We start from the raw sequence: 24,533 nt of genomic DNA, 5'->3' as shown, positions 1-24,533 counted from the left end.
AAAGTTAACCCATTATTTGTGCTGTTAATACCTTACCAGTACTTAAGTGGAAACCTAGATCCAAAAGATTGAAACTGAACCTTCACCCCAAAACAAAAACAAAATAATATGATAAACTTAAGGTTTTGGCATATAGTTTAGTGTCGACACATAGAAAGGAGAAAGGGAAAGAGCAAAGCTGAGTGTCAGAACACATTGAGTCAGTGTCATGTTTATACAAAGAGTGTAGTGGAAAGTCAGGAAAACCTCCACAGGATTCATGCTTGTGTCTAGATGCATCAGATCCCTCCAGGCACAGCGAATGGGGAACTCAGGAAGCAGGCCATTCTTGTCATTCCAGTTTCAGAAGCTCTACGTCAAAGAGGAGAGTGGCATTTGGTGGGATGATGACTGGGTTCTTGGTGGCATCACACATAGATGTAGTCTGGGGATATAGTCAGTTTGGCTCTCTGACCCACACTCACGTGGGTAACCACTTCTTCCCAGCCTCAGATCACCTCCTGCTGCCTAACATAAACCTAAAGAGCTTGTTTCTGTTCTTGGAAGAATCAAATTTCTTTCCATCTTCAAATATCCTCAGGTAATGCACCATGTAGGTCTGACTGTGCTTGGGGAAGGTGAGCCCAACTCTGGGGAGATGGTCTCACCTGCACTCCCATGGTGCCATGGTGGCAGACACTGATCAGGCAGACTGACGATCAGGTGACCTGGGGGCGGCTCCTTGACTCTCAAATGTTGTTGTTGTTGTTAAGTAAGCTCTATGCCCACTGTGGGCCTGAAGTCAAGACTCAGAGATCAAGAGTCCCAGGCTTCTCCAACTGAGCCAGCCAGGTGCCCTTGCTCCTCCATTCATTTTAATGGATTTTGTTCTTCTAAGCTTCGAGACTGGAGATCAAAAGCTAGAGGTGGGCAATGAAATAAAATGTTAAGGTTGATGTTATATTGGAATCATAGTTGTAGAAATACCAGGGATAACATCATCCATCATATCCTTATCTCTAAGGATGGGTAAATCAACAAGCAATGAAGGGTCTCCAAGTAGCCCACAGTTCCTGACAAAGTAGTGACCATGAACTCACCACTTGACTCCATTAATTAAATATTTACTGCTGGACTGCTCTGGCAATCCCATTCTGAGTAAGCTCTATAAGGTAATAATAAGACATTCAAAAAACAAAGAGAAAGACTTTACTAGAATAAAGAACTATATTAGAGCAGGAATTATGCCTTGCTATGCATTTGATCTCTACAGTCCAGCACAGGGTATTCTAAAGATAAAATATTAAATAAATATCCTATTTATGAATCTATTCCTCTATTTCATAAATGTTTATTGATCAACTAATATATGTCACTCTTCTACTTTGTGATGATACACACACACAAAAATATCACTGCCCTAAAGGAACTTAATGTCTACTAACAATGAGGAAAAAGTTCTGCAGAGAGGTTAACAAATTTGGTCTCTGGTTTCCTCTAGTCCTTTCCTTTAAACTGAGCTGCATCCAATCTATACATCTCTTCTGAGAGTCACCATGCTTTGCATGACTGCAACCAGCTCCCTATGCATTAGGAGTGACAGGGAGCTGGATCTTTGATGGGCCAATCCAGTCACTCATCCATCAGGCATAGTGACTGCATCAGTGATTAGAGTGTCTTGATCAAGCCACCAACATTCTCCTTCCTCATGGTTTTTCTTTGTTTTATGATTTTATTTATTTACAGAGAGGCAGAGACATAGGCAGAGGGACAAGCAGGTTCCATGCAGGGAGCCCGATGTGGGATTCGATCCCGGGACTCCAGGATCACGCCCTGGGCCAAAGGCAGGCACCAAACCGCTGAGCCACCCAGGCACTCCCCTCCAAGGTTTTTCTAATTGACATTGGAACTGAGAAATTAAATTAATCCCCTATTTGGTGAGCTAAAGAAAAACATATTTCTTAATACATAGTGAAAGGATTTTACTGATAAACACAATTTTTTTTGAGACCTTCCTAGGGAAAACCTATATATTTACATATTGGGCCTACACAAGCACATAAAACTAACATGCAAAAAGTTAGACTGATCATGAAGGAAGACAAAAAAGAGGGGAGGTAGTTAACCTTCAGATTTTATCAAATAAAACATTTTTAGTTCATTAAATCAAAATAGAATAACATTAAAAATATTTTAAGAAAAAAATATTTTAAGGCAAAGTCAACACATTTACTAATAAATTTGACTTCAAAAATATAAAGGACATATAAGGGTATATTAATGTACCAAAAGTGGTAAATCATTTGTCAAACCTCACAGAATGTACACACAAAAAGTGAACCTTAATATGGACCCTATATAGAGATTATAGTTGAAAATAATGCATCAGTATTGGTTCATCTGTTGGAATAAATGTACCATACCAAGGCAAGGCATAAATAGGAAATTATGGGGAGAGAGAGGAGGGATATGGAAATGCTCTGGATTTTTCACTAAATTTTTCAATAAACCCAAAACAGCTCCTAAAAAATAAAAATTGTTAATTTAAAAAGGAATAAAGTACAGTACATGGTACAACATGGATGAACCTTAAAAATATTAAGTTAAAAGAAAAGCCAGACACAGAAAATCCATATATTTTATGTTCTATTTATATGAAATAACTGGTATAAGTAAATTCATAGAGACAAAAAAATAGATTAATGGTTGCCAGGGTCAGGGGAGAAGAGAAAAATGGGTAGTGACTGCTTAATAGTTTGGAGTTTTCTTCTGGAGTAATATCCTGGAACTGGATGTTGATGATGGTTGCACACTATTGTGAAGATATATATACCACTGAATTGTATACTTTAAAATGATGGGTTTTATGTTATATATATTTCACTACTGAAAAAATTTAAAACTAAGTCAAAGAAACGTAGGAGAATATAGTTTCAAACATAAACATATGAGTTTAAAAAATAGGAAAAAAATTCAGTGAACCAAAAGAGACACTACAGGATGTGATAGATGAGTGATTTTCGAAGGACAGTAATGACTATCATGGCTACCTCCTAGAAAGCAGCAGTGTCATTAATAGGAATTCCTAATTCTCACTTCAGAAGATTTCAAGACTTTTCCAAGTCTTTCTTTTCCATATTCTTTCTTCTTCTACAGTTTCTCTCCTTTAATTTATTATGGCTTTAAAATATTTTTACTATGTGTTGTATTTATTGCTTATGCTTATTTATTTTATAATTATTAATTTTAATTGTGCACTTTTTTGCTCTAAAAATAAAATTGGCATCTTCATATACACAATACAAAATTTTCTCTTTTTTTCCAGTTTTATTGCAAAATAATTGACATATATCACTATATAAATTTAAGGTGTGCTGCATGATGGCTCAAGTTGCAAATATTGTGAATTGATTACCACAACAGATTTAGTTAACATCTATCATCTCATATAGATACAATGAAAAGAAATTAATTTTCTTCTTGGACTAGAATTTCTTTTTCCTTAATTTTTTTTTATTTAGGTCAACACACAATGTTACATTAGTTTCAGGTGTACAACATAGTAATTCGACAAGTCTAAACATTATATAGTGCTCACAAGTGTAGCTACCATCTGTCACCATATAACACTGTTATAATATTATTGACTATATTCCCTAAGCTGTATCTTTTATTCTTGTGGCTTATTCATTCCATAACTAGAAGCCTGTACATCCTGCTCCCCTTCACCCATTTTGCCCACACCCCTACTCCATCCCTTCTGGCTACCATCAATTTGTTCTCTGTATTTATAGTCTGATTCTGCTTTTTGTTTGTTTATTCATTTGTTTTGCTTTTATAGTCCACATATAAATAAAATAATATGGTATTTGTCTTGGAATATAATTTCTAAAAAAAATTTCCACTCCAAGTCTCCACTTTCTGAAAAAATCTGGCATAGGAATTCTACATTTCATATGATATTCAAGATTATATCTCAGTGATCAGATTTCCTCCTTCTATTCAGCTTTATTTTCTTTTACTCTTTTTTACCTGTATTTTTCACTTCCTCATACCCACTTGGAAAATTGTCAGCTTCATAAAGAAACCTATCAAACAGTCTAGGCCTAATTACATTTCCCATTGGATTTTCTAACCATATCAGGTTGTGATTAGTGGCAGGCTATCAGAGAGCTTGGGATAGGGTATTTCTCTGAAGGGATCAGTCTCTAGATCAGATTTGAAGCCAGAGTAACATTAAAGCATCTTGATTTGATAGCTGGATGATGGTGTGAGCCCATTCAAGCAGCTGGTAAAAGAAGAAGACTGGGACTTGGAATACAAGCTTTGTTTCCAGAATCCAAGGTTATTTTTTTCCCTTGGAGATGTTGCAAAATCTTCTGGGTGTAGGAAAGTTGTCAGGAGAACCTACATTAAGGATCAAAAAATGAAGATGTATAGAGTTTCAGAAAAGAAAAGTGTATACAGAACACTTGTTGGTCATGTTATAAAAGGAAAAGTGTCCAGAGACTAGTCAAGGAAGATTTTGACCCTTCTTAGAGCCATTTTTATGGAGAGGATGCATGGAGGAAAGGTAATGGCCCAGTACTGGTTTCTATAACAACTCATTGTCTGAATACATTCTCATATGACACAGGGATGACTCCCTCCCTCCTTATATAGTCCTTGGCAATGCCTGAGACCCATACAGTCTTGTCCCCAACCTCTATTTCTCAGTACCATCTCCCTGACATGAACCCTTCTTGGCCTGGCACATTGAGCAAGCTGTCAAATCTCTGTAGGATGTATGGCTACATGAATGTTCATGGGTCACATGCTTGTATCCCTCAGAAAAGATCAGTCCTGAGTGAGTGGTATTTAGATACAATGTCATATTTGCTGTAGAGAAAGAAAATCCATTCTGATAATAACCAATGTGGCGAGTATTTTAAATATATTCCATGATACCAACATCCAAACAAGCAAACCAAAGTTACAGTGACATAAGAAATTTGAAGTGAAGGAACTTTATAGGGCACACAAAACAACCTATCACACATAGAAGTTCTTCATCCACAGAGCAAGAATCCTCAATAAGCAAGTTACCATATTTTTAAAGATCTTAGTGAAATATTGATACCAACAGAATCTCAGTCGAGTCTCAACTCTCAGCCTTTAAAGAATGGATGGCTATGCTATTTTTTTCTTCTCCCTTAACTAGGTAACTTGGAAATGTTAACTGAGGGATCAAATTATTGTCTTTTAATCCTTTTGCTTCTATTATCACTGTAAATTCTGATATCATTCAGCACTGATCCTCTTTGAACGTAAGCCATGGACTCTCATGTTTCATTAATTGTTGAATGTTCACTGAATTCCTCTCCTATGTGACTGCTGAAAAGAGAAGTTAGGGAAAGTGCACAGCAAGGCTGCTCCTACAAAAGGTACTCCATACTTGACTATTTACCTGACTTACCTTTTTCACAGCTTTTTCTCTTGACCAGGCCCACAAGTGCAGCAAGAAGTAATACCAAAATAAGCACTATCTTCCATGAAAAATTCATCATGGGCTCTAAAATGGAAAACCCAGAATCCCATTAAGTCATGAAACTGGAAAAATTCCAAGATCGTTCTTTTTATCTAAGCAGCTCCTCAGTTAGAGAGGAGGGTGAGAAGTGGATCTCTCAAGAAGGAAGCTGATCTGTCCCTCCCTACTCTGCAAAAGCTGAGGAAAGACACAAGGTTTATGCTAGCTTTACCCTTTGCTCCTGTAAGAAATACACACACATACAAATACACACACATTTCTTTCCCTTCTCTTTTCCAATTATATCACCACCATCACTGGAATGACAAGAATAGCAAAAGGATAAAATTATTTAATCCACAAGCATGAAGATGGTATTAAGAAAAACAAGTTTCTAATCCTGAAGACAATTCACAATAAAGAAAAAAAAACCCAAAGTGATATTGGCTTCATATCAGAAGAAGAGAGTTTATCCTTACAGTGATGATAGAGTCAATTCTTAGAAGTTAGTGTATGTGCAACAATAAAACCTGAGGGCTTTAGTCAAGTCAAAGGAGGTCAGTAGGATCTCCAGGTGTCCTGATGATCAGTTTTGTAAGAGATAGCAGATGATTTTATCAGAGAGAAGAAAATAAAAATTTAAAAATAGTAGAGCAATAAAATAAGTTTGGGTTTGTCTTCATATATATTTCCCAAAGTTGAGAGAAACACATGGAATCACCAACCTGAGAGAGAAAAATTTGCCATTTTCTCCTCGTCAAGATGGGGGTTGCTAATGGTACAAGTTACATTCACAATAGAGCTATTCGTGACCAATAGAGATGTCTCCACATGGAATAGCCCATGGCTGCCTTCAGTCATAACCTCTGAAAATGCTGGTATTATCTTTCCTTCCATGTCCTTCCACTTTACATGGGGCTCTGGGAACCACCCTTCTGAACTGCATATCAGCTCTATTTCTCCATCCTTTTGTTCTTTTATGGTGATCTGCGGAGAAGAACCCAGACCTGCGGAGTGGAGATCAAGAACAAAACCTAGAGTGTCTAATAAGTGGTTATATAGTCAGTAACTTCACTGAGAAGAAAGAGGGGGATTCAAAGGCTTGGTTGAGAGAACAAAGCTTATAGGGGAATTAAACTCCACTTAGGGATGAGACTAGCTGGAGTTGTTTCTAGGTTTGTTATGCTCATTTATTTTTATTTTTATTTTTTTGTGTGTTCCTAAAGTCATCCTCAGAGTCAGAGGAACAATAAATTTTAAATCCAGTCTTTTCTGTATCTGAAAACAAAATAGTTTTGACCAAGACATGAATCACATGGATAGGATGAAAGAAAGTGAGTAAAAGAATATTCTCAAATATCCAGATTTTATAAATATGTGCATCCAGTGGCAAAAAATGATAGAGTCCATTTAACTTCTCAACATGTGCCCCTCTGGATATTTCATGAATATGTTTATGATTGAGACCCAAAATCAGTGGGAGAAACAAATCAATTATGCAAGATGTTGGCCTTATTTGCTAACCTTGAAAAGTCAACTCTTATTCACAAATATAAACGGGGGGGATTATGATGCAGGGAGCAATTTTGTCTTTCTTCTTCCATCCTGCCACTTCTGTTGATACTTATTATTTTTGCTTGTATGTGAATGCAGTCTAGTCTTCACATAACTATTCTACCTAGTAACTATATACATTGTCCAGAATTTTTTTTCATTGTCCAGAATTTTAAGAACACCCTGTGAAATAATGAGTTCTGTGTAAAGTTCGGGAGTAAAATTCTCAAATTTCACTAATTGTATGGTCATTTTACAGAGATCTGGGGGGAGTGTACAAGTTCTACACCCAGAGAATTAAATCTGGCCCATTTAAGCCCATTAAGTACTGAACTTTAAGTATGTACTACAGTTCCTATGCATATAAATTTGACAAGCGAATGGACATTCCAAAAATTTCAAGTGCCAGGGGAAATTTCCAAGAACTAGCATGTTAAAGCAGTAGGAAGAGAGGTTGAATCCAAAATATCTGGAATCCTTACCTACTACCTTTAGATCGAAACTGGCCTCCTGATAGACACCATCTTTTTCAAAAAGGCACCGGTACTGCCCATCATCTGACACTGTAGCATTGTGTATCTGCAGAGTCAGTCTCCCTTCCTCAGAGGCATCATTCACCAACACTGTCCTTCCTCTATATTCTGACATCTGCTCTTCAGTCACATGTTCCCCATCCGCATACACATAAACAGCAGGATAACGGTGTGATTGGATCCACCTCACCTCCATGCTTTGTGCATTAGTCTCAGGGGACAGATAACAGGTTAATTGTATGTCTTCTCCCACTCTGACAAGGATGGGCTGGGAAGGTCCAATCACTTTTAAGGAAGCTATGAGATACAATAGACAAAACACAATAAAGACACAACATGGAGTAAATAGTGTCATCAGTAAGAACATCTCCAGTGGGATTTAGACTCATGGGCATCCCGGGGAGCTGTGAGGCACCAGGTCATCTTGCAGAGAGAGGGAGGTTTCAGGGGAATCAGGATAGACCTTGTCCCTGAAAAAAGGAACTATTAATAGAACCCACACCTGCCTCTACCTATTTTATTCAGATTACAACCCAATAAAATAATTTTGCAGTTAATACTCCTAGAATAAAATTAACATTTTATCACTTCATATCTGTACGACCACCTTAAACTACTTCTCAATCTGTGTATACCTCAATTTCTTAAACTGTGAAATAAATATATTACCATCAAAATCATAAGATTGTTCTGAGTTAAACAAAATAATCTATATAAAACTTTTGGGTGACTATACAGTGTGAGTGAAGGCATGCAGACCATGAGACGTGAAGGCACAGAATCCAATCCCATTGCCTTGATAAAGAGAAGGGATGATGATGAGTTTCAGGTGGATTTTTAGTAATGAAATATGAAGAAACCTTCCCCTGGTTTGATTTTTATACCTTATAAGTCAGACCCAACTACCATATTTTAGTTCCCTGAAGTCCCACGTATGTGGAGCTCTCAACATACACCAGGTTCAATGTGCTTAGATTATTTTGAGAAACATTGTAAGAGCAAGAACTGGGGATGTTGCCAAAATACAAAACACAAAACAATAATGAATACATAAAAAGTCTAATACTCCCATTGTGAAAATTGGAGATTTTCCCTGATGTCTTTCCTGGACCCCAAACTATGTTACGCTTCCAGTTCATCAGTCTCTGGCCATGCTAGTTTTTCTCTGTTCTAAATTGAGAGTCATCCTTATCTATCAAATGATAAAAATGCTTTCACATAGGTTATGATAATTTCTAATAGGTATATGGGCATAAATTTGTATATTGTTACATGGGAGTCAATGACCAAAGAGAAAATGTAATTAGATAAAATCTGCTAGGTACTTCTTTAGAAAGAAAACTTACACAATATTAATTTTCAGATTATTCCCTTCTATTCTAGCTAAAATTTGACTCCCAACTATTTCCAGCATTTTGTTTGCTTTATCTTTCAATTTTACATAAAACAATATCTCCATTGCAAATGTATCCATTAAAATCTGAAGATGAAAGTAGGATTCAGAAAAAATTCAACTAGGGATTAGTCTGCTGCTATTTCTCCTTCCATATATTTTACAGTAAATTACTTAGTAAAATAGACAATTTCCTAATCTCCATCACCCATATAAGTAGATGCATTATAGATATATGAAACTTCTGTTATTTCAGAATTCAAGTAGAAAATAAAGTTTAAGGTACAGGAAAAAAATCATGCAACTCAATCTGCTAAAAATTGATATTCTACTAGAATACAAGCTCCTTGAGATAAGCTCTGAATAATCTTCTTTAGATACTTTTATCCATAGCCTTCCACACAGTTTGTGCTCACATTTATTGTTTTGTTTTATTTGGGGGGTATTATATGTATGTTACTGAAGTGCCCTGAATGTTACTGAAATATTCACTGAAAATTAAATCCTTTCTGGAGTGTGCAGTTTGCTGAATAATATACCAATTCTTTGAAACCTGATAATCTCATCATCATGTCATATAATCCACTTTCAAACAGCATATTCAATTAAGATGGCTCTCATTTCCTCAATATGCTATATTTTTATATTATATAATATATTAATTATATCATATCATATCATATCCAGAGTTTTAGAGCCTGACACTACATCAGAGATTAAATTAAACATGGAAGTTCCTCAAGAAGTTAAAAATAGAACTACTCTATGACTCAGCAATTGTGCTACTGAGTATTTACTCCAAAGATATAGATGTAGTGAAACTCTGGAACATCTACACCCCAATGTTCATAGCAGTAATGTCCACAATAGCCTAACCGTGGAAGGAGCCATAATGCCCTTCGACAGATGAATGGATAAAGAAGATGTGATACACACACACACACACACACACACACACACACACTATGGAATATTACTCAGGCATCAGAAAGGATGAACACTTACCATTTGCTTTGACGTAGATGGAACTGGAGAATATAATGTTGAGTGAAATAAGTTAATTGGAGAAAGACAATTATCATATGGTTTCACTCACACATGTAATATAAGAAATAGTGAAAGGGACTATAAGGGAAAGGAGGGAAACTAAGTGGGGAAAACTTAGAAAAGAAGATGAACCATGAATGAACCATGAGAGACTCTTAACTCTGAGAAACAAACTGAGGTTTGCTGAAGGGGCGGTGGGTGGCAAGATGAGGTAGCTAGGTGATGGGCATGAAGGAGGGCACATGATGAGATGAGCACTGGATGTTATATTTTGGCAAACTGAATTTAAATTAAGAAAATAAAAACAAAAAAATTAAAAAATAATTATTGTTAGAAAAAGAAATAATCTCTGAAAAGCATTTAGCATCACACCAGGCATATAATTAATATTTTTAAATTAGTCATTATTTTTATAATAAGATTATTTGATAGAGATGAGTGGGGGATGGGATAGGTGAGTGATAGGTATGTAGGAAGGCATTTTTTGTGATGAGCACTGGGTGTTGGATATAAGTGATGAATCACTGAATTCTACTCCAGAAATCAATATTGCACTGTATGTTAACTAATTAAAATTTAAATTTAAAAAGAGATTATTTGCCATAGTGGGACTTCTACAGCAAGCTTAGTCTGCCAGCAGCCACCTGCAGTGGGACCTTGTGTTTGAGTTCTAATTCATGGATTAACACAGTGGTATCTGTGAAGCTCCTGGTGTCCTCAATCAACAGCACTCAAAGCTCCTGAGGGCGCAGCCCTGTATCCCCCACCCAACAGGGAGCCAGGGGGAGCTCCATATTTTCATCATGTTTTACTGTGGTCCCAGAAGGTCAGCACCACTAGGAACAACACAACATCAGATTGTACTTAGCATGCTGGGTCTCCAATGGACCTGTCAAATTGGTTCAAATAACTCAGAGTGACTCTTCACCTAAAGTCTTCCTGAGGGACAGAGCCATGTGTCCACCTGCCCCAAACACTGGCTCGACATTCTGGTCTGTAACTAACAAGTTCTTCTGGTCAAGGTTTCTGTCTTATTATAAGCAGATGCTGCCCAGGCAACAGGGGATCTGACTTGGAAGGTACAGCTTACCAGGGTGCAGCTGTCCATGGATTGTGGAATTACCTTTGACCCTCCTGAGGCCCTTCTCTTTATCTTTATGGCCTAATGAGGTCGAAAGTGTCACACTAGAACTCTGGCAGAGATTGGGGTGTGTTTGCCATCCTGATTTTCCTCAAAACTTCCTACTTGGGCTGAAGAGTATGCTCAAGCTCACCTAATGTGCACATAGGTATATGCGCACACACACATTTCTGTAACCAGTGAGTGGAGGGAGAGCAGGAGATTAGTGGAAAACAAGTGATACAAGGTCATATGTATCTGGGCAGGAAACAGGCTGGTTATCATGGGCTGGGAGAAGAGGTCACAGAAAGGAGGAAGTGGTAAGGAGGCAAAGGAGAAACTGAAAGAGGCTCAGATATCAGTTGGTTACTTTTTAAACCACTTATCTTTACCTTAGGTACAGTAAAGTAATACTGCAGTCCAACTGTTAAGTGAAGAAAGAAAAAGAAAAACAGGAAAATGATTGATTGCCTCAGGCAGTGTTCCAGGCTACATCTGGGAAAGTTATGGCTCCCTCCCAGTAGTGATGAGGTTTGGATCCACTGGGGTGTGCAGAAACCACAGCAGGGCCAGAGGGTTGAGGTGACAGGTGGGGAACTCTAGTTACCATGATGACACTGCCTTCACACTAGAAAGATTTTAAAAGGGTTCCCAGAGTCCCACAGTCTGTTCTATACCATCCCTTACACACACAGGTAGCACCCTTTCCTCCAGCCAAATAAAGCAATGATTATGTCTGTGCCCTTTATAGGTGTCCATCTGAGGCTTACTGGGGTCCCCGTGAACACTTAGTCATGAAGTGCAAAGGTACCTGAGGGAGCCTGTGGAGGCCTGTGTTTTGTCAATCCCCTCTGATACTAACTGAACTTGACTTGGTAAAGTCATGCCTCAGTTTCTCTTCTGGATCACGAGTTGTCATGGTAGCTCCCACTGGCTTTGTCTGAGGTTATTGCTTCCCTTTGGGGCAAGCAGGGTCTCCTCTATACTAGCACATCCAATATCTACTTACCTAGCTCATTCTGGAATTTCTCTGGAAAAAAAAAACAAGAATAATATATTAAGGAATTTGATCTAAGGGAAAGGAGAGAAAATATTTAAAAAGAAAAAAAGTTCTAAATTTTATTGATAAGCTCAATTCATAAAAAAATTTTTTTAAGATTTTATTTATTTATTCATGAGAGACACAGAGGCAGAGACAGGCAGAGGGAGAAGCAGGCTCCCTGTGGGCAGCCCGATACAAGAATCAATCCCAGGACCCCAGGATCACGACCTGAGCCAACAGCAGAGGCTCAATCACTGAGCCACCCAGGTGCCCCCATAAAGAAGAAATTAAACACAGAAAAATATTCCTTCCCATGGATCACCTAGTGATCCAGCTGTTTTTCCTTTTATTTCCAATAAAAGCCTCTCAGTTCTATTACCCCACCATAGTTTATTTCTGCTGATATTGAACATATTGATATTTAATATCTTGTCAAACTGATACATATTCTTATAAGTGCATAAAAGCTATAAAAATATATGGACATAGGTAATTATCACCTATAATTCCAAATTGAAAGATAAAACACATATAAAGCATTTATATAATATATATTCAGCTGCTTTTAACATTCACATATGATGTTTTCTTTAAATTATTTAATATATCCATTTATATAAGTAAGAATAACTAAATCTCTATATCTAAATATAGAAGATATACCAAAAGTCTTAGTGCAGTTTTAAGTTATTTAAAGCCATTATTCCTTATGTGATTGGAAATGTTTATAGATAGATACATAGGTGGGTAGATAGGTAATAGATAGATGTAATCTTTATATAAATAGTCCGTCATGAGGATTTTTTCAACCATTAAAATCATTTGAAAATAGCATGTTTCATCAATGCTATAATTTATAGTCACATAAGATACTTAACACTCCACTATTGTATTGTGCCTTTTTAACTGTTGTTTTATTGCTATTTATAAATGAGGCTATAAGTAAGATACTATTATTTAATAGCTGTCTCCATCTCTGATTATCTTCACATGACAGGTTCTTAAAAGTAATTGGCACAATGTGGTACAGGAAAGCATTTTAATTGAAAGAATATAGTTTTATTCTCTTTATCATGTAATGTATATGTGAGTAAAGAAAATTAATTCAGAAAGAAGAAAAGGTGGAATTTGAAAATAACTAAACAAATTAATAATCACTATTTAATAAAAATATAGTATATATTCCAGTCATAAATAGTTTATACTTTTTAATACATATTACTAAATTTTAGATATTTTCCTTGATAAAAAAATATTAGGTGCTATGGAACTGTCCTTTGAGACTTTCCTGCTAATCTGAATACACTGGTCCTAGAGACAGAGCTCTGACCTGGAATGGAGATGACTGAGCTCTTCTTCTCATTGAGGATGGGGTTGTGGATGAGACAGGACACATTCTCCACAGAGTCATTCCTGACCACAAGAGTGGCTTCCACATAGAACAGGCCATTTTCATATTGGATTAAATGCTCAGAAGCAGCCAGCAACTTCTCTCCTGTGATATCTTCCCAATAAACCTGAGGTTCTGGGAACCAGCCTTTTGCAGTGCACACAAGTTGGATTCTACTTTCAACAGGTGCCTCCATGTGGATGTAAGGGGCAGACCCCAGACCTGTATAGGAAAGACACAGCCCTGAGGCCTGGAGACCATGGAAGCACAAATCACGGAAACCAAGATCCCAGTAAAATCGCTCATAGGGAGAGGGTAGGAGTTCATGGGTCCAGGGAACAAGTCATCCAAAAGTCTTCTTCCCATTCAAATTGGATTTCATATACACTTTGCTTGTTCCCCATTCTGGATCTTTAAACTTTAGCATATGAGCAGTATTTTTCTTCAGATCCAGACAGGAGGAGAATAAGAGAAAGGGACATAATGACATTTTGCTTATGTCACTAGAACTGCCAACAAAGATGTGTTATAAATTTATTCATTGAACTTTCCCATGCTACAAACTCTGTGTGGCATTTTAGATGATATCTTGACTCTGATTAATTAGAATGTTTACTATAAAGCTAGAAATCATCTCAATGGGGATTACTCTTCACTTTTTTCTGTTGGTGGTTGTGATCTTAGGGAGCAAGCAGATAACCTGGGCATGTAGATGCCCTTGAGGAGCCTTGGTTTCTAAGTATTCCTTACAATCAATGGGAAAATGTTCTTGAGAAATCCTAGTTTTATGTAATCATGAAATTCTTTCCTTATTCAAAATCGCTCTCAAACCCAAACAAAGGGACTATATTTCCCATAGATGATAACTCTATCACTTGCTGAGGGAAAGAGACTCACTCCCTTCATCTACAGCCTTAGAAAATGTGTGGTTTATTTTCAAAGGTTCCTGATAGTGAACAGCTGCTTTCCTCTCTCCACACCTCAGAAATACATAGATTCTTCCATCCATCTTCAATCACCTAGAACATAACAATAATAATCATGGGTGTTAAGAAAAAATGGTGTTAGGAAGCAGCCTCAGTCTGAGTCAGAGATGGTAATATCTCTAGAGAACTATTTCCCTGAGAAGATAAATAGATTTGCCTGTTTTTCTCTTTAGCATGTGGGGGAATTATTCTTGCCAGGGAATTATTCTTGCCATATAATTATTTACTTTTCAGATACGTGTTTTTCCCCTAGGACAAATAGTTTTGTAAGTCATCCCCTTTTTCTTAACTGTTTCCCACTTTGCTAATACAAAAACATCAGACGAAAGCCCGTCATTCACAGTGGGGATGTCCAATTGCATCTCAATAAAAACATAAAGTTCTTAACCTCTTTGTTCCCAGCATTAGCTTTCTAACCGGGAGCATTCCACAAAGAAAGACAATTTTCCCATTTAGTTACTGCATATTGGAGGGTGGGTAGATAACAATGCATTCCATTGAGATATGGTTGCTGGGCAGTTAGCTAGACTCACTCACTCTATGATTGACCTGCCCTAACACACCAGCCTGATACAGCACAAATTTGTGCCTCAGTAAAATTGCTAATGACCAGATGTCATGGATTGCAATTAGTGGTCAAGAATAGTCAGAATAGTCAATACTGTGTAAGTTAAATTCGAGAAGATTGTTTATAAGTGAGCTTGCTTTGAAGACTTCAGAATCACTTGCCTTCAAAGGAATCAGGACAGAGGACTGGTCATTAGGAATTACCTGGAGGATTGAAAGGGAATTTTTCAACTTATTTTTCAGTTCATTGCCATAAGCTTACCATAAATTAATATACTTCTCCCTCCAAGACTCTATGTCTTTTCCAAGATATTCACCTGTAACTTTAAGCTGCAAGCTTGTTTCTTGACAATAGTTATTCTCTTGGATACAGCACCAGTATTCCCCATTATCGGATGGCTGGATATTGTTTATCTTCAGAGTCACTTTTCCCTCAAGAATGCCATCCTTTATCACCTCTACCCGGCCTCTGTACTCCTCCATCTGCATCTCGGTCACATCAGCTCCATCCCAGTGTGCAAACACAGGTGTGCTGGGCTCTGAGCGGTACCAGGTCACCTTCATGTGCATTGCGGTCCTCTTGGGGAGGAGCTGACAGGTTAGTAGGGCATCTTCCCCAATCCTGGCCAGGATAGGATGTGTAGGACCAATCACTCTCCAGTTTTCTACAAAACAGAGTGAAAAAGAGGTACCAGAAAATGCCAATTGGAAGATTAATATGCTTGCTTTGGGATGTCCAATCTATCAAAATGGAGGCATCTGGAGGAGGGAGGGCTTTATTTTCAGTGATTTAGAGAAATCTAGCACAATGCTTTGCACATTTGGCTGTTAAAAAGACAATTTCGTGTGCTGAAAATAGCATGCAGTTCAAAAATTTGAGTGTTAGTGCTAAATCTGTCACCAGCTGTGTGATTTGGGGGGACAAACCCATTATTTTCAGTGAGGTCTGAGATTTGGAATCTCAATTTCTTCATCTTTAAGGTACCAAAGCCACCATCTCTGGGTTGTTTTTATTTTCAAAGAAGTTAATGTGTAAATTGATTTTTTTACATTGAGAACTTTGTTCGTGTTTTATATTTTATAGTAATTTATTTTATAATTAATGATTTCACTTTATATTGTTAGTGACTGATTTCATAATCATTTTTCCTAAAATAAATTTGTTCGATTTTTCAGCTTTTCAGGAGTAAAGTTCTAGTTAAGAAACTGGGATTATTTTTTAACTTAAAAAGATTTTTGGGTCCGGGGCGACAGAACTTCCATCCTGGAATCATGGCCCAGTTCATCCCGTAACCTCGCTGAGAAGCCTCCGGTGCTGGTGAATGCTGCTGTGACTTACTCGAAGCCTGGATTGGCCACATTTTGGCACTATGCCAGGGTTGAGCTGGTTCCTCCAACCCCTGCTGAGATCCCTACAGCTATTCAGAGCTTGAAAAAAATAGTCAAGAGTGCTCAAACTGGTAGCTTCAAACAGCTCACAGTTAAGGAAGCTCTGCTGAATGGTTTGGTGGCCACCGAGGTGTGGATGTGGTTTTATGTCAGTGAGATCATAGGCAGGTGTGGATCATTGGCTATAATGTTTGAAGACCAATCTTTAACATCTCTTTCTATGTGGCTTATTATTTGAGTGTTCTTGGACCATGTGTGATCAGACTGGTATTTGAATAAAATAAGATAAGGTATAAAAACCAAAAAGATTTTTGGTCTGGAACAGGCAAGACTCCAGTTACTGGAGCTTTATATGTACAATGCTGTTTTTGCGAAGATTTTTTTGTGATGGATTAAAGACAGCAGTTTGTCTAGAGAATCTGTGCCTTTTAATAAAATTTTTGGTCATGTTTGACCTTTTTGTCATTATCTGCAAATCGAAAGGATATTTAATAATCCAGGTGTTATGATGTTTAATAATCTCATAAGTCATATATATTATATTCTTTCTCTTCCTAAAATGCTCCAGGGCCACTTGCACTTGCTCTGCCACATCCAATCATCCCAAGAAGGAACTTCAACTTGCTCCCTTGCTGATAATATCAAACTGATGTTGGTCAACAGCTCAGTATAGAACTTACGGGAGGCCCGCTTGCATTCTTCATTTATAGAATCTAAATACGAAGCTAAATCTGAAGCTAATCCATCTGATTAACTTCTTTTACAGGTTAGGAAATTGATTTATACAGAGGGCTGGACAGCCTCCTGCCACATTACATAGCTTCTGGCAGCCCTCAGTCTGGAGCCTGCGCTTCTGGTCCCCTGTCCACTGTTTTTTCCACTTCTGCTTTGCTGTACTTTTCTGGGGACTCTGATATTTCCCTCTGACACTGAATTTTCATAATCTTTTTATAAGGTACAATTCAGCCAGTGAGATTTCCAAGAAATGGAAATTTCTAATTTCTTGTTTCCAAGTATTTTTATGCTGCTTAATTGATGGTAAGAAGCAGCCATTTTTCTTGTTCCCAAAGTGCTGTCCTGCATGGAGACAGAAAAATAGATGAATAACTTAATGTGTTCTAAATACTACTTCATGTGCAGCCTCATTTAATTCTAAAGCCTGTCCTAGCCTATAAGACATAGGTATGTTGTTATTCTTATTGCAAAGATGAGGAAACTAAGGCAGAAGGCACTCAAGTAACTTTTCAAAGGTAACACAGCTGGAAGTTGAGGACCCTCTGGAACACAGATGCTTTGGTTCTTGGACACTCAGTCCAATATTGTCCTATCCCTTTTGATCTGGAACTCTGCATGTGGACTGTATTGCTGGGGCATCGGGGTATACAGTAAAGAGAAGACCGGCATTCTACCTGGCTGTCTCATGGTGAGCAGCACAAGGAAGAAAGAGGCAACTGCACCTGACAGACTGTATCCTGGAAAATCCACCATTCTCCCTGCAAAAAACACAAGAGAAAAATATGAGTACACCCAAATGAGGCTATAATGGAGCAAGCTCACTTTGTGGTTTTCAACAGCTACATAACCACAATGAGGAATCAACAACATCAGCGCCTCCACAGTCAAACAAGGAATGGATTTGGTTCAATTTCTCTATGGTTACGGATCATTTCTGACTGCTTACTTAGTAAGCGCTGTGAAGTACACTAAGTACTTACTTAGTGTGTTGTACTTTAAACTATTTTTTAGGCCTCTTTAAACTATTTTTTAGGCCTGAGGGAAGATTTCTGATTGAAATGAAAAGCCCTCCTGAGTTAAAGTGACAACAATATTTATTTGTTTTTAAAAACTTTCTAAGGTCCATTTATTCTGAGCAGGCAGAAATTATAGGGTAGGATTCAGATATTTTTTCTTGCCCTCCTCCCAGCCCCTCCTGCAAAGTTCTTCATCACTACCCTCTCCTAGATGTACAGGAAAGAGCAAGAAGGCTCTGCATCCTCACTCTTCCACCAGGAAGCCATCGCTAGTGCCTTGGGAGAGGCCAAGGTCTGGGGTTCACCTTGGAAAGGGAAAGAAAGAGTGATGGAAATGGTACTACAGTAAGATACCTCCAAGGAGACCACCCTCAATGGCCTTTCAGTGTCGTCTTGAAACACATAGGAATGAGTAAAAGAAATAGCCCAACTGCAGAGATTGGCAAACCCAACATGTTCATTACATCAGCATTATAAAAATATTTCCACACAGCTAAAAAGTTTTAAGACTACCAGGACAAAAATCACATGCCAGCTTTAATTTCGAAAACTGAGAAATGCAGAGTGAAAGAAGCCTAAGACTCAATCCATCTGAGTGTCGAGGATCTTACTGTCTCTCACCAACTAGAAGGACTTGTTCAGGAGCTGATGATTGCTTCTCTTTCCCCAGAAGCTAATGCCAGTAAGATTCCAGAGGGCAGGGGAAAAGCAACAGTCACTGAAATAGAGTATAAACCAAGTGATTCAGGAGATTATTTATAACTGTTTTTAAAATGCATGTTTTCATCTAAAATAGCTCTAGGGAAACTGATACAAGCCCAGTCACAACACCTAGATCTCAAAGGCCGTTCAAATATCATTATGAGGGCAGCCCAGGTGGTGCAGCGGTTTAGCGCCACCTGCAGCCCAGGCTGTGATCGTGGGAACTAGGATCGAGTCCCATGTCGGGCTCCCTGCATGGAACCTGCTTCTCCCTCTGCCTGTGTCTCTGCCTCTCTCTCTTTCTCTCTCTCTCTCTCTGTCTCTGTCTCTATGAATAAATAAATAAAATATTTTTAAAAACCCACAAATATCAATATGAAAATAGGACTGAGCGTTAGGAGACAGCATAGACAGCCTGTAGCTCACCACTGGATACATATCAGTCACTTCCCCTCCGAATGAAGGGGATTGCCAATGCCTCCTCTTGTGAAAAGCAGAAACCTTTCGTTCCACCAGGTAAGAGCAAATAAAGCCTGCAAACTTCATCCCAAGCACCACTACTCAGTCGTGTGAACTAAGAAGGACGCACATTTGCTACAAACTGGTTTATAGATAAATGTGTTCCTTTAGGTCTTTCAAGTTAAAACAGGGGGAAACCTACAAATGTAACTTGGAAAAAAAATTGCTCAAATTAGCAAAGCATTTGAAGAAAGTTGTGAAAATGCATCTTAACCTTCATTGGTGCTCAGAGACAAATTCATGAGCAAGCGTAAACGGGGGGGAATAACTGCCTTCGACTAGGGTTCTGAATGGGAAAATTGATAGTCTTGCCCTTGGAGGATCTTTAGCAATTTCTGCAGAAGTTTTTGGTGGTCATAACTGGGGTAAGAGGGCATTCAGTGTGCTGCTAAATATCCTACAATTCACAGAAAAGCCCTTAGATCAAAGAATTATCCAGCCCAAAGTGTCAATAATGCCAAGGAATAACACTGCCATAGATCATAAATCTATGATGAAAACTTTTGGCAGATTTTTTGTAAATAAACAACTGGACTTACACTGCAAACTTTAAATTAAAACATTTTCATTACAAGGCTTTTGACATTTCTATTTTACTATTTGAATATAGGCTGAGAATCAGAATATGGTAAAGTTGGGTATTGTCAAGAAATGTGATCTAATATGTATATATATCATTGAATGTTCAAAAACCCATGTTTCATTTAATTTTCTGAATAAAGTCTAATGTTAAGATGGAATGGTGAGTGATAAGTGGTAGCATGTGTTGAGGTGAATAACAATTCTGAATTCCAAGGTCACTGTTACAATTACTACCAAATAAACTTACAAATTACTATATGTCATGGGTCATTAGAGGTGGGTTTTTTTTTCCAGTAAAAAACCTCAAATGTTAAATACTCAAAATGCCAAGTGACCACAGTAATAACCTGGTGAGAATAAATTTATTAAGTTCACAAAATTTGAAGTTTATATATCTGTATTAATTTTAAAAATAGATATAATTGATTATATGTTAACACATTTTTATAGAGAGAAAGCAAAGTAAAATAAGAATTCTGGAAGACAGGTGACTTTGTGTTTACTTCTGTGACCTGAGAATCTCCTTTTATTTTCTTGAAACTCTCCTTTCCCTCCTCTCATCCCTAACATTTTCTCAGCTGTATCATCACCACATGACACACAAGTGAGGCCCAGAGACACAAGCACAACAACATGCATGACAAATGAATAACATGAGCCTACTTTTCTGAGTTGTAATCTAGTGCCCTCACCCCTCCCACTGCACAGCAATACTATAAGGATCACATAAGCTATGGCAGACTTTGAAAAACATGGAGTGGGGTACAAGTATCTGATGAAAGTTGGAAGGTATAATGGCAAGTAGCAGAGTTTCCTGTGGGGGCTGACTGTCCACATGCTCCACTTCCTCATCTTAGTAGACTTCCCCAATTTCCCATGGTCATCAGCTGCCAGGGACTCATCAAGCCACTCACGTGTCTCTTCTCTCCTTCAGGATGAAACCAGAAGCTGCTGGGTCTTCTCAGTGGGTCTCAGGTGTACCCTTCATCCATGCAGAAGGTGTCCAAAAGGAGGTCAGGGTCCTGAGGGTGCTGACTGGCGTGAGAACTGAGAGACAGCCAGATGGTGTGGAGGTAGCCCCCAGTGACCCCTGGCTTTGGGTGAAGGGAGACTGTGCTGTGTCACCTAAACTAGCACAAACCTAGTCCTGGAGGCCCACCCTGAACATGAGATTCCAAAAAGAATAGCGTGTTCACCTCCTACTGGCTGTAATCCTCAGAAAAGTGAAACTCCGACAAGTGGACTTTGACTGGGTTTCGTTATGAGTTCTTCAGGCTTGCAGATGAGATTGTGACATTAACACTCCTCACCAGGCCCAGAAAGCCAGGGCACTAACACTGGGCCCAATTTGACAACTAGTCTGTGCCATCTCCAACTGGCCCTCACACAGCACCTAGTAGTGGTGGTCTGTCCTCAACCTTTTCTCCACCTCCCACACATCAAGGGTCCCCCCACCTACTGTCGAGTTTGCTTCTGAATGCAGTTTGCTAGGGATTAGAGTTAAAAGCAAGACTGAAAAGCAAATGCCCCATCTCTGCTTTTACTGGTGAGAAAACAGGCTAAAGAAAGGAATTACCCTCCCCAACATCATGGCACCCAGCTAAGGTCTCATATGTGCAAGTTTATTGCTCTTTTTATCTTGATTCTCTATCCCTCTTTGCTGAGTCAGATATTGACTCTGAGATACTAAGAAAACTTAATAAGCTTATCAACCAGATGTTTGGGCACAAAAATAATAATGATTAAAACTACAGGCACACTTTCTTTTTTTTTTTTTTTTTTTTTTTTTTTTTTTTTTTTTTTTGGCATGTGTCTTTGTTTAGGTTAGATTTTCCCTTAAATTTCCCTTAAGTCAATTTTCTTGAATCAGAGTGCAAGTCTCCCTGGGTTCCGCAGAGATGTTCTCAGGGATTCAAGAGTTCTCCAGAATAATTTAAAATTTAATGTTAGATGTTCATTTCAATATAAAATATAAGCATTTGTGATATTATAATGTGATATGGTTTGAGTTTATTTTTTTTCCTGAAGTGTCTTCACTTCACAATCTGAATGATAAGCCCATATTTGGGCACCTAACTTGAAGTTGCTATTCTTAATGTAAGATTTTTTTCCCTTCATCTTTCAATGTAGGTGAAGACCCTTCCCACTGTGGAGAAAGAGGATTTTGAAGAGGAGAGAAAAATAATTAAACATTGTTGAGGATCTCCTGACTCTCTCTCTCAGGTAGATGGGGCAAGTGCTCCACTTTACTTCTGATTCCTAGAATGGCTGCAGTGCCACATACTTCCTCTCCCACAATAACATGAAGGCAGCAAAGGAAAGTCACCCAACGTAAGAAGAGGTGGACCTTGTAAGGCTCAAATGCTGGAGGGAAAGTTTGCAACCCAAAATGCTGGTGTGGAATGATACAGCAAGAGGATGTTGTGAAAAGAACATCAGCACCAATGTGGGAAGGACAGTGACCACTAGGAGGCAAGATGTTACCAAGGCGTATAGTGGGAGTCAGTGGTGGAAATATGAGGACAGCCTTCCACAGCAACCCTGCATCATCCCTACCTTAGAAATAACCCTAGGCAGAGGGATGTTTTTAAATTATTAATTGTTATGAATGCCACTGACTTTCCTCAGCAATTACTAGCTTAATTCCTCTGCCAAAAGGCATTATAGCGCTTGACATAAAAATTAGGATCAGTAATAGGAAAATACAGAAAATTTTTTACACTTAACTTTGTGGTGTGAAACTATTCTACCCATTGCACATATTCCATATCATTTCAATTATATAGGATGCTGGAATTCTCCCAGAAATCTTTAGTACCTACCTTTGCATTTTATTTATGGTCAGTCACAGTAGTAGCAACTGCCCACTTAAGGAAGCTCATTTAAATTTTTGTACATCTCTTCTCAAAAAGCCCTTACATATACTTTCTCAAGGTCTTCCAGTTTGGAAATAAGAACTCTGTCCTGAATTATGCTATGAATTACAGGTGTCCGGTTTTTTGTAGGGACATGTTGACACGTGGGAGAAAAAGGCAGGAGATGCTGCGGAGACCAGGCAGGCCGAACAAGGATCTGAGAGAAGACAGAACAGAAGGGAAGAAGAATCATGTATCTACTAGATACATGGTCACTAGAGGGCAGCAGAGACACGCTCACCATTTGGCCTTCACTGGCTTTTCCCCAAGACTTGATTCACTATTTCCTCCTCCAAATACTGCTATCATGCATGACACATTCATGACTCCCTCAGACAGTATGACAAAAGGAATCTTGAGCTTAGGATATCTGAGATTTTAATTCTAGTTTTGCTATGAATTTAGGTAAACTTTACTTTGAATAAGTTTATTTGTAGGGCTTTAATTTCCTTAGCTTTAAAATAAGGATAAGGCTAATATATGCACTATTCATATTAAAATGTTCCTAAAAGGTAGTGTGAGAATATAATCATGACACAAAATTCCTATTTAGGTATAGGTTTCAGTAATGGGAGTGACATTGTGGAGAGAAGGGTGACTAAAATAGAGTAGATAGGAAATGGCAAGAAAAGACTAATGCAAGAGGAGTCAGGAGCCCTGCTAATAATTTGGAGAAATTCAGGTGATGGCCAACCATTATACATATATAACATCCTCTTTACCCATTCATTTGTCAATGAACATCTGGGCTCTTTTCATGTTTTGGCTATTGTGACATTGCTGCTATAAATATTGAAGTGCATGTGCCCCTCCAAATCACTATGTTTGTATCCTTTGGATACATACCTAATAGTGCAATTGCTGGGTCATGGGGTAGTTCTATTTTTAACTTTTTGAGGAACCTCCATACTGTTTCCTAGAATGACTGCACCAAGTCTACATTCCTACCAACAGTGTAAGAGGGTTCCCCGTTCTCCGAATCCTCACCCACATCTTTCATTTCCTGAGTTGTTCATTTTAGTCATTCTGACTGATGTGAGATGGTATCTCATTGTGGTTTTGACTTGTATTTCCCTGATGCTGAGTGATGTGGAGCATTTTTTCATGTGTCTGTTGACTATTGGTTGGCCTTCTTTGGAAAAATGTTCATGTCTTCTGCCCACTTCCTGATTCAATTTTTTTTGGGTTTAGGGTATTGAGTTTGATAAGTTCTTTATAGATATTGGATACTAACCCTTTATCTGATATGTCATTTGTAAGTATCTTCTCCCATTCCATAGGTTGCATTTTAGTTTTGTTGATTGTTACCTTTGCAATATAAGAGCTTTTTATCCTTATGAAGTCCCAATAGTTCATTTTTGCTTTTATTTCTCATGCCTTTGGAGACGTGTCTAGCAAGAAGTTGCTGTGGCTGAGGTAGAAGTGGGTGCTGCTAGCATTCTTCTCTAGGATACTGATGGATTCCTGTCTCACATTTATGTCTTCATATATTTTGAGTTTATTTTTGTCTGGTGTAAGAAAGTGGCCCAGTTTCATCCTTTTGTATGTGGCTCTCCAA

At 38.2% G+C, this 24,533-nt stretch overlaps 1 protein-coding gene and 1 pseudogene across 3 annotated transcripts; both read right to left on the bottom strand.

Moving 5' to 3' along the window:
* Positions 1 to 324: 324 nt before the first annotated feature.
* BTNL2 (butyrophilin like 2) lies at positions 325 to 21,311 on the bottom strand. 3 transcript variants are annotated; one of them, XM_072833552.1, is made up of 10 exons: positions 20,975 to 21,311; positions 18,879 to 18,975; positions 17,916 to 17,999; positions 15,435 to 15,782; positions 13,505 to 13,786; positions 12,142 to 12,162; positions 7,522 to 7,869; positions 6,211 to 6,492; positions 5,435 to 5,530; positions 3,159 to 4,386 (listed from the first exon to the last, which is right to left on the bottom strand). In XM_072833552.1, exons 3-10 carry the CDS (start codon positions 17,992 to 17,994, stop codon positions 4,325 to 4,327), a joined length of 1,518 nt encoding a protein of 505 aa, XP_072689653.1. In that variant the 5' UTR covers positions 17,995 to 17,999; positions 18,879 to 18,975; positions 20,975 to 21,311; the 3' UTR covers positions 3,159 to 4,324. The 3 variants fall into 3 exon arrangements, with proteins under 3 accessions (XP_072689654.1, XP_072689653.1, XP_072689652.1); XM_072833553.1 differs by lacking the exons at positions 3,159 to 4,386; positions 18,879 to 18,975 and adding an exon at positions 325 to 899; XM_072833551.1 differs by lacking the exon at positions 18,879 to 18,975.
* On the bottom strand, positions 332 to 659 carry LOC140637257 (peptidyl-prolyl cis-trans isomerase FKBP1C-like; annotated as a pseudogene).
* Positions 21,312 to 24,533: the final 3,222 nt, after the last annotated feature.

This window comes from Canis lupus, chromosome 7, assembly GCF_048164855.1.
Source record: "Canis lupus baileyi chromosome 7, mCanLup2.hap1, whole genome shotgun sequence".
In the NCBI taxonomy this organism is placed as follows: Eukaryota; Metazoa; Chordata; class Mammalia; order Carnivora; family Canidae; genus Canis; species Canis lupus.
Note: the sequence above shows the minus strand (reverse complement) of the source record. Positions and strands in the feature narration are given on the sequence as shown.